This window comes from Phocoena sinus, chromosome 19 (assembly GCF_008692025.1).
Source record: "Phocoena sinus isolate mPhoSin1 chromosome 19, mPhoSin1.pri, whole genome shotgun sequence".
Classification (NCBI taxonomy): Eukaryota; Metazoa; Chordata; class Mammalia; order Artiodactyla; family Phocoenidae; genus Phocoena; species Phocoena sinus.
Genome location: NC_045781.1, coordinates 11139911 through 11151035, shown reverse-complemented (window position 1 = coordinate 11151035; position 11125 = coordinate 11139911). Strand labels below are relative to the sequence as shown.

Below are 11125 nucleotides of genomic sequence, written 5' to 3'. Positions count from 1 at the left end.
GCCGTCCTCCTTCTCCCTCTTCCACCTGCTTCTCTCCACCCTCCCCTCCCTCCTCCTCTCCCTCCTCCCTATCTCTCCACCTCTCCGGCCCTCTCATCACTCTTTGGGTCTCCCAGCACCCCGTCCTCCCCAGGCCCTCCACTCCTCTGCCTCTCCCCACCCCCAGCATGCTTTCCCGTGGGGGCTGAGGGCTTGAGGTCCACAGGCCCTAGCCTCTTCCAGGGCAGGGCCGGCGCTCCAGGGGGGAGGGGGGAAGGGGTGGCCCCCTCCCCCCCACCAAGCCCTCCCCTCCCCCACTTCTCCCGATGGCCAGCTTCCTTGTCTCCACCCAGTCCTCGCCCCCCGTGGCCCCCCCAGGCCGGCCTGGCTAGGGGAGGGGGCGGGGGCCCTTGCCTGGGCCGGCTTCCCCCTCCCCCGGCTCTGCCTGTGCCCCCTCCCTTTCGTTTTCACCTTCCTCCCTCCTTCCCCTCCATTTGCTCCTTCCCCCTCTCCTCTCTCCCCTTCCCTCCTCCATTTTCTCCTTTCCCCTTCCTCCCCTCCCCGGCCCGCCCTCTCCTCTTCCACCTGTCCTTCCTCCTTGCACCCCGGGAGCACCCCCATTTTGGGTTAGTTGGGGGCCACTGCCGGAGGTGGGGGAGGGGGCCCTGTGGACTGCCCTCTCCCCCCGCCCCAGCCACACCGCCCAGCGTCAGAGCATCTCCTCCTTGTCGTTCCTCGGGCCTCGAGGGAGCCCAGCCCTCCATCCCACCAGGATCCGTGAGTGTCTGCAGGATGGGGGTTGGGCTGGGGCCGGGCCTGGGTCCTGGAAGGCTGGGCTCACTGCGACCTGGTGGGGGGCCCCGCATTCCCCTGCTCCCCGGAACGGCAGATACCCTCCCCCACCAAGGGCCTGCCCTGCGCCCTCCATCTCCCAGCCTTCCTTCCCCTTGGCCTTTCCTCACCCCTTCTTCTGGGTACAGAGCTCATCTTGCCTCCCAGCCCCCAGCTGCTGGGCTCCTGAGGGGCTGGCTGGCTCTTACTTGCGGTCTCACTCCCTCTCCGGGACTCCTGGCTGGTCTCCGCCCCTGCTTGCTCCAGCCTCGGCCCCGCGGTGACCGGCTCTGCTCTCTCACTCTGTTTCAGTCTCTCTTCTTTCCTCTGAGCCTCATCCTCTCTGCCTGCCATGCGTCCCATCCCAGCCGGTCTCTATCGCCTGCAAATGTCTTTCCATTTTGGAATCTCCATTTCATATGTCTCTTGGGCCTCGCTCTGGCTCTGTCCAACTTGTTTCTCCTTACTGCTAGCCCAGCCCTTTCTCGGTGTGTCTCTGCTGATCTCTGTCTCCGTCTCCCTCTCCTCCCTCTGTCTCTCGAAACTCCCCTGTCTCTCCTCTCTCTCTTTTGGGAGGATCCTATGCCCGGTCTAGCCCTCTCTCCACTGCCCTCTGTCCCCTGTTTGCTTGCCTGTGCCTCTGCTCCCCTGTCTGCATCTCTAACTCTGGGCTCGGAGGCTGTCTTCCTCCTCTTACTTTTCTGTTTTCTTCCCCGGATCCACTCCTCGTCCTGTCTCCTCCATCCCTCACTCCTTTAGCAACTGCCCCCCTCCATGGTCCACTTTGTCTTTTCTGTGGTGAGCTCCCCCCCACCCGCATTCTCTCTTCCCACTTCTCCATTCCCCTGCCAGGCCTTTGGTTCCCATTCCTTCCCTCCCTTTGGGGCTTGCAGGCTCTGGGAATGACCGCCCCTTCCAAGGTGCTCTGAGTGATGCACCTCTGTGTGGACCTGCCCCCCTTAGGTGGGTGCTTGTCCTGTCTCCTGCCTGTGCCCCTCCAGGTCACTCACTCTTCCTCCCTCAGTTTCCCTCCCTGACTCTCACTTCTCGTCTCTCCTTGTTTGGGAGTCTGTCTCTATCTTGTGTCTGTCCCACTTGCCCCTTCCTCTTCTCTAGAGAAACTGTGTGGCTCACACACCTTTTCTCTCTGTCTCTTTCCGACTAGCCCTCCTTCTTTTCAGAGTTTTGCAATTTCTCTTCTCCCCACGGTTCCTGTACCTGTTAGTTGTTTTGCCTCACCTCATTTGCCCTCTCCCCTTTGTGATATCTCTCACTTGCCCACTTGTCTGTCTTCCTACCCTGGCAGGGCCCTTTCCGCTCACTCAGCTGCTGTGTTTCCATCTTTATCTGGCTTTGCCTAAGTACCTGGGCCTGTGAGACTCGGGCCTGATTCCCTGCCCCTCCTCTCTCACGCTCTCTGTCTTGTCTCTGTCCCCTTTGGTGTCTCACTTGTAGGTGATGTGTGTGTGTCCTTCTCTCTCATTTAGCCCCAGTTACTTACTTTTGGTCTGTCTGTTTTTCTGTCTGTGCCTTCCTGTACCTCAGTGTCCATCTGCTGCCCCCAGCCCTGTCCCTGGACTGTGTCTTTCGGCTTCCACTCGTGTCTGCCACCTGTGGGTCCCTGCCCTTCTGGCTCCTGTCTCATTCTCGGTCTTTCTATCTATCCTCTAGTCTCTGCTCCCTGATTTGCCCCCAGAAGCCCCTGGTGTCTCAGGATGACCCCCTCACTCCAGCCTCTCTCCTAGCCCCGCCCTCCACATCCCTCCCCCTGTGAATTCTCCTTCCAGCTTCTCCCTGCTTCCCTTGCTCCTCTACCCTTGACAGGCCTTCACCTTAGATGCCGATTACAGTCCACAGGCCCCAGGCTGTCCAGCAGGCCCTCCCATCCCCAGCCTGTCTTTCCCAGAGGTCCCGCGAGAGAGAGGGATCTGCTCGAGGTCACCTGGGAGTCGGTGGCAGAGCAGGGACTGAGGGCGGGGTCTCTTGTGGCCCTGGCCTAGGTTTTCTGGCTTCAAGGGATGATCTGAATTTTGCATTGTGCCTCTGTCTCCATTAGCAAGTTTCATTCTACCATCTCACCACCTTGAGCCCTCCTTCTGTGGGCATGAGTGGGGTGCGGGGAGTCCCCCCAGGCTCACTTCACAGCATTCTAGGCCTCTCAGTAACCCCCTCCCATGGAAACCCAAGTGTCCCTTCCCTTGGGGGCATGGCCCTTGGCCAGGGGGCACCATGCATCTGGCCAAACTCATCCCTGCCCAGTGGTCACGCTGCGGAAGCCCAGGGCACCTGGAGCAGTGTGGGGAGCAGAGACTCACTGTCTGCCCCTAGTCTTCAGCTCCCTGGTGTGGGGTGCGGGGGCACAGTTTGGCACCCGCTTCTGCAGGCAGTGCACCCCTTGCCTTACTCAGTCTTCCCATCCAGGTCTCTGGTGGCATCTCCAGTGGGTTTGTGGCCTCTCCATTCTGTCTTCCTGTTCTATTCTGTGTCCCTCCTGTGTCTTGACTTCCCTCTCTTCTGCCTGCCTGTGCTCTTCCTCTCCCTGCCCTGCCCTTTCTCTCTCCATCTCCGTGTCTCACTGTCTTCCTATCTCTTCCCTCTTTCTCTTTCCTAGTCCTGTCCTCATCTTCCTGTAACTCTCTTCTGTTTCTCTCCATTGCTATCCCCATTCTCTTGTCTTCATATCAGCTTTCTGTTCCCTTATATTTTGGCCTATTTTCCCTTTCTCCTTTCCTGAGTCTCTTGGTATCCCTCCCACCTCTGGCCTCTCTTCCTCCTTCTGTCTCTCTGCTTCCCCCCTTCCCTCTCTTTACCCTTCTTTTTTCCTTTTTTCTTTTTTAGTCCCTTAGGTGCCTCGGGTCTGACCATCTGACTCCATCTGTGTGCCTCCATGTGTCTTTCTCTTCCCAAGTTTCCTAACTCCTGGATACTCTCCCCTCCAGACCCCGGATGTCCAGGCCTCTCTCCCTGTGGGATTGTGGGAACCAGGGATGTCAGGAAGGTGGCAAGTGAGGCCTGGGATGGGGTTGCCTAGCAACCACTGCATCCTCTCCAGCCGGTTTCTGTTGCCTAGTAACAGCTGCCTGCCCAGAGACAGGGGCGGAATTGGGTGGGGGGGTGGCACTTCCTGGTCTCCTCCTGGGGTGGAGATGGTTCCTGGAATTCGCTCTTACCTGAGATCCTTTTCATGCCTGCCTCCCATTTTGGTGGCTCTAGCAGTGTTTCTCCCACTCAGTGCCTGCGTGCTGTGGGCTTCTCCCTGCTAGCGCTCCTCTGATTCTCAGCTCCCCCTACAGCGATGCCTTCAGTCTCGTCAGCTCTAATGAGGGCAGGGCCCTTCAGAGCTCAGCAACAGTGTCCCAGGCTCTGTGGTCACCACCCCATCCAGCAGTCCCCAGAGGGGCTTAGAGGCCCCCATATCAGCAATCTCCCCGTGGGCTGGGGGTCTCCCTGCAGGTGGCGAGTGGGGGCCGCGGCAGCTGCGTCCCCATGAGGAAGGAGGAAGATGCCGGCTGAGCTGCTGCTGCTGCTGATTGTCGCCTTTGCCAGCCCCAGCTGCCAGGTGCTCTCATCACTGCGCATGGGTGAGGCCCTACAGCGCCCCAGCTGGCCCCTGCCTCCTCACAGACCCTCCCGGAGCCCTCCCTGGGGCTCTTTTCTGGGCCTGCCAGCCCCTCATGACCCAGGGATCTGGGCCTCGGCCCAGCAGCCCCCGGCTCCTTCCTCCCCCGGACCTAGGAGTCCAGATCCCGGCTCTCTCCAACCTCAGATCAGGGAGTCTGGAGCCCTGACCCCACCTCCAGCCTCCCTCAGAGCCAAGGAATCCAGGAGCCCAGCCCTTCCTCCCTCAGGACCCAGGAGTATGGTCCCCAACTCCTGTGTCCCCTCAGCTGCCATCCTGGACGACCAGACAGTGTGTGGCCGCGGTGAACGTCTGGCCCTGGCCCTGGCCCGGGAGCAGATCAACGGGATCATCGAGGTCCCAGCCAAGGCCCGCGTGGAAGTAGACATCTTTGAGCTGCAGCGGGACAGCCAGTACGAGACCACGGACACCAGTGAGCAGGGCCACAGGGGCCGTGGGGTGAGGCAGGGCAGGCTGGTGGCCCTCCGTCTGTTCCTCGGCCCTGGCCGCCTCAGCTTGCCGTGTTCTCTTCTAGTTCCATCTGCCCCTTCCTTCCTATCTGCACTGCCCTCTTCTTCCCAGAGATGGTGCTGCTGGGCCTGGGGCGGTGGGGAGAGCATCAGCCCCTGTGCTGCCCTGGAGGAGCTGAGGGCCTCGTTTGAAAGAGAAGCTTCACAGCTGGCTGGGGACACTTAGCCCCCAGAGCTAAGTAATGAGGGGCCCAGGCAGCGAGGCCAGGGTGCCTCAGGGGCAGGGACAGCGAAGGTGTTCTGGAGAAGACTGAACTGAAGCTGAGCTCTGAAAGATGAGCAGGATATAGAGGGAGAGGTGTTGCTCGAGGTATGCCCCGTGGAACACAACCAGCCCTATAGTAGGGGTGCATGAGTCTGTTGAATACTCACAGACTGAGCAAATGGCCCTTGAATAGACGTGCTGGGGACATTAGACCTTCGGGAGATGCTGCCTTCAAAGGTGTTTTAGACAGATTTCTTTCCTGCAGGCCTTTATTAGAGCCTTTGTTATGTTCATGTGTGTTTCAGATCACTGAGAGGGAGAATGGGGTCCAATGTTTCCTGGACTTTTTTGACTGGTGTAGCACAGAACACAATGAGAGGCCGGGTTGGAGGGTATGGAGGGAGATGGTATTCCAGGCATGTGCCTGTAGTCTGGAGCTGGGGCAGAGGGGAGGACTGAGTATTTGGAGCCAAGCAACTCGATGTGGGGTTGCACCCATCCTGAACACCTGGACTCAGGACGTGTTTGGGGGGATCGTGAGAGACTTCTGGACTGGAGTGTGACTCGGCAGTGGGAGGTGAGGCTGGGCAGATTGACAGGCCAGCTCGAGGAGGTCTACAGGTCAGGTTGAAAGACGCTACCTTCACCTACAGGCAGTGGGGAGTCGTTGATGGGTTTGGAACAGGGAGCTGGTGAAAGTGGAGTCTGGAAGCTAGATTTGGGTAGCTGGCGAGGAGACTGGTGCATGCCTGAGTTGACAGCCCTAAAGTAGGACAGGGGAGGAGGGGTCGAAGAGAAGCGGACAGATATGAGAAAATTTGGGGACAAATAGAGACAGGATTTGGTGACTAATTGGCCATTAGGAGGAAGATTGAAGGCGAGGACCATTTCCAGGTATTTGGTGTGTGTAAATGGTGGGACCCTCACCAACATGGAAGACACAGAAGGAATAAGTTTGGAGGAAGATGAAACGTTTAGTTACGGTGCTCTTAGTTGGATGGCAGAAACCCAGCTCAGGCTGCCTTAAGGAAAAAAGAGAACTTATCAGCTCATGTCACTAAAAGGCCTAAAGATTAATTTCAGGCTTGGTTGAATCCAGGTACCCAAATGATATCCCAGGATTGTTTCAGGCAAGGCTTAATACAGGCCCTCAAATGATGTTCCAGGAACGTCTGTGTCTTCATCTCTGGGTCCTACTTTCCTCTAAATTGGCTTCATTTTCAGGAAGGCCCTCCCCAGCTGGTGGCAAGATGGCCTCAACTGCTCAAAACTTTGCATCTCACCAGTTTAGCAAACCCAGTGATAATTTTAGCAGAGGACCTGGGGAAGGCTCTCGGTGGCCTAGTTTGAGCCTGTCCCCATCTCTGAACCGATCCCTGTGGCCAGCACAATGTGGTTCTTTGATCCTGGGTCAGGTACCAATCAATTCTGGGAACCATGTGATTACCTCAGGAAAAGTTAGGGTTCTGCCGTGGGGATGGGCACTGGACAGGTAAAAACCAAGTCTTCCGTCCACCTCCCAGTCTTGAGATGCACACATGTTTAAGGAGAAAGAAAATGGAAGAAAGAGGAGCGAGGAAATGCAGCAGAGGAATGGTGTTTGGGGTGTAGAGTGTAGAGGGGACCTTGGCTGTGGGTTCAGGGTAGAGGGGGTGTTGGATGCACCTTAGGTTGTGCGTAGTTCAAAAGCTTAAGAGAGACAAAGGCTGAGAAACCAGGCACTGGATTTGCAGCCAGAAGGAGGTCCTTGGTGTATCCTCTTCATTTCTTCCTTTGTCTCTCTCTTGGTCTGCCGGCCCTCTGTTGCCATGTCTCCCTGCCTCCCTCTGTCTTGTGCCCCCTCCTTTTGTCTCCTGCGGTGGGCTGGGTCAGGGACTGGGCTTCTGGGTCCCCAGGTGGTGGAGGAGGGTCAGGCAGCTCCATGTGGAGTGTCGGGTTATCTCCTGGGCCAAGGCAGTTCCCTGAGGGCGGGGACAGAGAGGAGGAAGAGGGTCCCTGAATCTGCGGTCTCTTCCCACCCCTCACAGTGTGTCAGATCCTGCCCAAGGGGGTCGTGTCTGTCCTGGGGCCATCCTCCAGCCCTGCGTCGGCCTCCACCGTGAGCCATATCTGTGGGGAGAAGGAGGTGAGGTGGGAACGCGGGGTTGGCGGGGGGGCGGTCCCTGGAGGCGAGGGCTGGGGAGGGGGGAGCAGGATGGAAGCAAAGGTCCTTCTCTGTTCAGATCCCCCACGTCAAGGTGGGTCCCGAGGAGATGCCCCGCCTTCAGTACCTTCGCTTCGCGTCTGTCAGCCTGTACCCCAGTAACGAGGACGTCAGCCTGGCGGTCTCCCGGATCCTCAAGTCCTTCAACTACCCCTCGGCCAGCCTCATCTGCGCCAAGGCCGAGTGTGAGGGAGGAGAACTGTTTTTTATTTTATTTTATTTTTTTGGACGCGCCGCCCGGCCTGTGGGATCCTAGTTTCCCCGACCGGGGATTGAACCCAGGCCCTTGGCAGTGAGAGTGCAGAGTCCTAACAACCGGACTGCCAGGGAAGTCCCACGAGGGAGGAGAACTGGATGCCTTGTTTTCTATTTCCCCAAACTCCCCTTCCCAAGACATCTAGTCTCCCACAGTCATGAATGCCCCCTGATTTTAAGGCCCGGGGAATCCAGACACAGGCTCTCCTAGTCTCCACCATCCCTTCCCCTTTAGGAACCCAGACCTCTGGTTCCACAGGCCACCCCCTCCCCACCCACTCCTGCCCCCAAAGAGACTCTTTAGTCCGCAGATAGTGACTGAGCACGTGCTCGGAGCAGGGCCCCTGCTAGGTCCCAGTGATTTCGCAGTGAACAGCGCTAGGCGTGGTCCCCGGCTTCCCGGAGCTCCGGGGCCACTGGGGGACGCCGTGGTCAAGCAGTTGTGATGCGGAGTGTTGCGAGCTCTCAGGAGTTAAGCGGGGGTGATCCAACCCTAGTCTAGGAGGTTCAGAGCCTGCCTCCCAGAGAAAGGGACCTCTAAGATGGACCTGCAAGGTAGGGAGGAGGTGAGGTGGGAGAGAAGAGAGGGAGTATGTACAAAGCAGAGGGCAGGGCAGGGCAGAGGCGAGGCCCTAGGAGGTTCAGAGATGCTCCCAGCATGGGAGCAATGAAGTAGGACCCGGGAACGGGGCATGATCACTGAGGGCCTTTTGTTTTTTCCTGAAGACGATGGGGGCCATGGAAAGTACCCACACCGGGCAGGGACGAGTGTGTTGCAGGAAGAGCTCTTTGGGTTCTTTGGCTGCAACACAGAGAGTAGACTTGGAGACTCCATGGCACGAGATGTGGCATGGAGAGCAGCTAGAGGCGGGGAGGGATGGTCCTGGTTAGGGCTCAGGTGGTGGCATGGGGACGGAGGGGCCAGAATGGATTTGAGGAGAGTTGTGAGGGAAGGGAGAGGGTGGGGTCATGGAAGGTGACCAGGTCCTGCCCGAGGAGGAGGGGACAGTCAGTTCAGGGGCACATGCTGTGTTTGAGGTGTCTTTGAGACATTCAAGTGGAGACGTCTGGGAGGCTGACGGGCTTGTAGGTGCCGCTGGAGAGAGAGAGGACCGTGCTCAGTCACCTCCAGGAGGGATTCCTCTTTCAAAAGGTATTCACTGCATACCTGCCGTGGTCCAGACATTTATTTTTATTTTTTACTTATTTATATATTTTTGGCTGTGTTGGGTGTTCGTTGCTGCGCGCAGGCTTTCTCTAGTTGCGGCCAACGGGGGTCACTCGTTGCAGTGTGCAGGCTTCTCACTGCAGTGGCTTCTCTTGTCGTGGAGCACGGGCTCTAGGCGCGTGGGCTTTAGTAGTTGTGGCTTGCAGGCTCTAGAGCGCAGGCTCAGTAGTTGTGGCGCACGGGCTTTGTTGCTCTGAGACATGTGAGATCTTCCTGGACCAGGGCTTGAACCCCTGTCCCCTGCATTGGCAGGTGGATTCTTAACCACTGATCCACCAGCGAAGTCCCCAGACATTGTTCTTGGTATTGGGGATGTGGCAGTGCATGAGCCAGGCCCTTGTCAAACCTAATGAGAAGAGCCAGGCAGTGGACATAGAGAAGACGTGGTCTGGTAAGGAGTAGTGAGTCCTGTGGACAAATAGAGGAGGATGACGGGAATTGGGAGAGCTGGAGTAAGGGGGTGCAATTTGAAATAGAATGGTTGGCGTGGGCCTCACCTAGGAGGTGATATCTGAGTAAAGATCTGGAGTGTGGGGGTCTGGAGAGGAGCGTTCCAGGCAGAGGGAACAGCCAGCGCAGAGGCCATGGGGCACGTGTGTGTGTGTGTGACAACAAGGAGGCCGGCGTGGCTGGAGCCAAGCGAGTGGGAGAGGAGGAGATGAGGTCAGGGACATAATGAAGCGAGTCGGCAGATGGAGTAGGGCCTTGCAGACTGTGAGGACTTTGGCCTTCACTCTGAACCAGCGAGAAGCTGTTGGAGGGTTTGGAACAGAGGAGGACACATCTGCGTTACAGCAGCAGTTCTGGCTGCTGTGTAGGGAACAGACTCTCCGGGGGCAGGCGTGGCCGATGTCACAGGCGGGAGATGGCAGTGGCTCAGGCCAGGGCCGTGACGGGGATGCGGTGCCATGGGGTGTGTTTTGAAAGTAGAGCCTCGGTGGATTGGCCGTGGGTGTGAGAGACAGACAGGGGCCAGGCTGCCGTCAAAGGTTCTGGCCTGAGCGCCTGGCCGGCTGGAGTCTGTTCACCACTGTGGTGGTTTGGCGAGGAGAGCAGATTGCGGCTATGCACACGTGAAGTGTGCGACGTTTGTCATGCAGCCCGGTGGGGACAGAAAGGTGGCAGGAGACAGCGATCTGGAGGTCGGGGGAGGTCTCGGTTGAGACTTCAATTTGAGAGGACCCGAGCATCAGGCGCCTGGGCCCAGCACCCCAAGAGAGCCAGCTGCACTCCAAACAGGCACCCCACATCCTGGGCGAGCCCTGGTCCTCTCCCCAGCTACCCCGTGCCAGAGAGGAGGGAGCGGCTGCCCCATCTCCAGGCACACGGAGGGGCTCTAACCCAGGGCCCCACCCCTCCCTCAGGCCTGCTGCGATTGGAGGAACTGGTGCGCGGCTTCCTCATCTCCAAGGAGACGCTGTCAGTGAGGATGCTGGACGACAGCCGGGACCCCACGCCGCTGCTCAAGGAGATCCGAGATGACAAAGTGTCCACCATCATCATCGACGCCAACGCATCCATTTCCCACCTCATTCTCCGTAAGGTGGGTCCCCACCTGATTTCCCCTCTCTGGTGGGTCCCCACCTGATTTCCCGACAGGGTCAGGAGCAGAAACATGGGGTGACAGAACAAGTCAACCAAGGCCCATGGGCCTCAGTTATCACGTGGTGGTCCGGAGCCCCGCCTCCTATGTGCAAACCCTAAATAGGAAGTTTTGTCTCTCAGCTCAGCTGCTTGCCGGCTGCACCCTTGGTTGGACCCTGGACAGTCGCCTTCCCTCTCTGTGCATACCTGCTACCTCAGTGGGGTGCCGTGAGGGTTAATGAGTGAAAGGTGGGGAAGCACTGGGACAGGCCCTGGCCCAGAATAAACACGGTCGTAGTGGGAGCGCCCTGTCATCTTTACTGAGTGCCTCTCCTACTCTGTGTCGAGGTGTTTGCGCGCCTTCTTTAATTTGGCTCTCGGGACTTCCCTGGTGGTCCAGTGGTTAGGGCTCTGCGCTTCCACTGCAGGGGGCCCTGGTTCTCTCCCTGGTCAGAGAACTAGGAGCCCACAATTCGTTCAGTGTGGCCGCCAAAAAACAAAAAAAAACAAGGTAATTTGGCTCTCACTCCAACCTACAGGGCAGGGCAGGTATGATACCATTTTTTGGATGAAGAAGCAGGGGTTCTGGGGGGGGCGGGGAACGGACTGTCTCAAGGGCACCACCCAGGAAGGGCCAGCACACGACATTTCCCCATGGGCCCTCCGCATGCCATCCAATGGTGACCCACAT

At 58.2% G+C, this 11125-nt stretch overlaps 1 protein-coding gene across 4 annotated transcripts in view; it reads left to right on the top strand.

The window, feature by feature from the left end:
- Positions 1-539: 539 nt before the first annotated feature.
- The window catches only part of GRIK5 (glutamate ionotropic receptor kainate type subunit 5), a 51415-nt gene continuing 40829 nt past the window's right edge, over positions 540-11125 (top strand). For 3 of the 4 annotated variants that reach the window (XR_004347034.1, XM_032614094.1, XM_032614093.1), the window contains exons 1-6: positions 540-756; positions 4264-4391; positions 4698-4862; positions 7192-7289; positions 7387-7552; positions 10215-10393. Coding sequence is in view for 3 of the 4 variants with exons in the window: in XM_032614094.1 (XP_032469985.1) it covers positions 4313-4391; positions 4698-4862; positions 7192-7289; positions 7387-7552; positions 10215-10393 (687 nt within the window). In the remaining variant the exon portion in view is untranslated. Of the gene's footprint in view, positions 757-4263; positions 4392-4697; positions 4889-7191; positions 7290-7386; positions 7553-10214; positions 10394-11125 lie in introns of those variants that run through there. The other variant, XM_032614095.1, reaches the window with a different exon arrangement.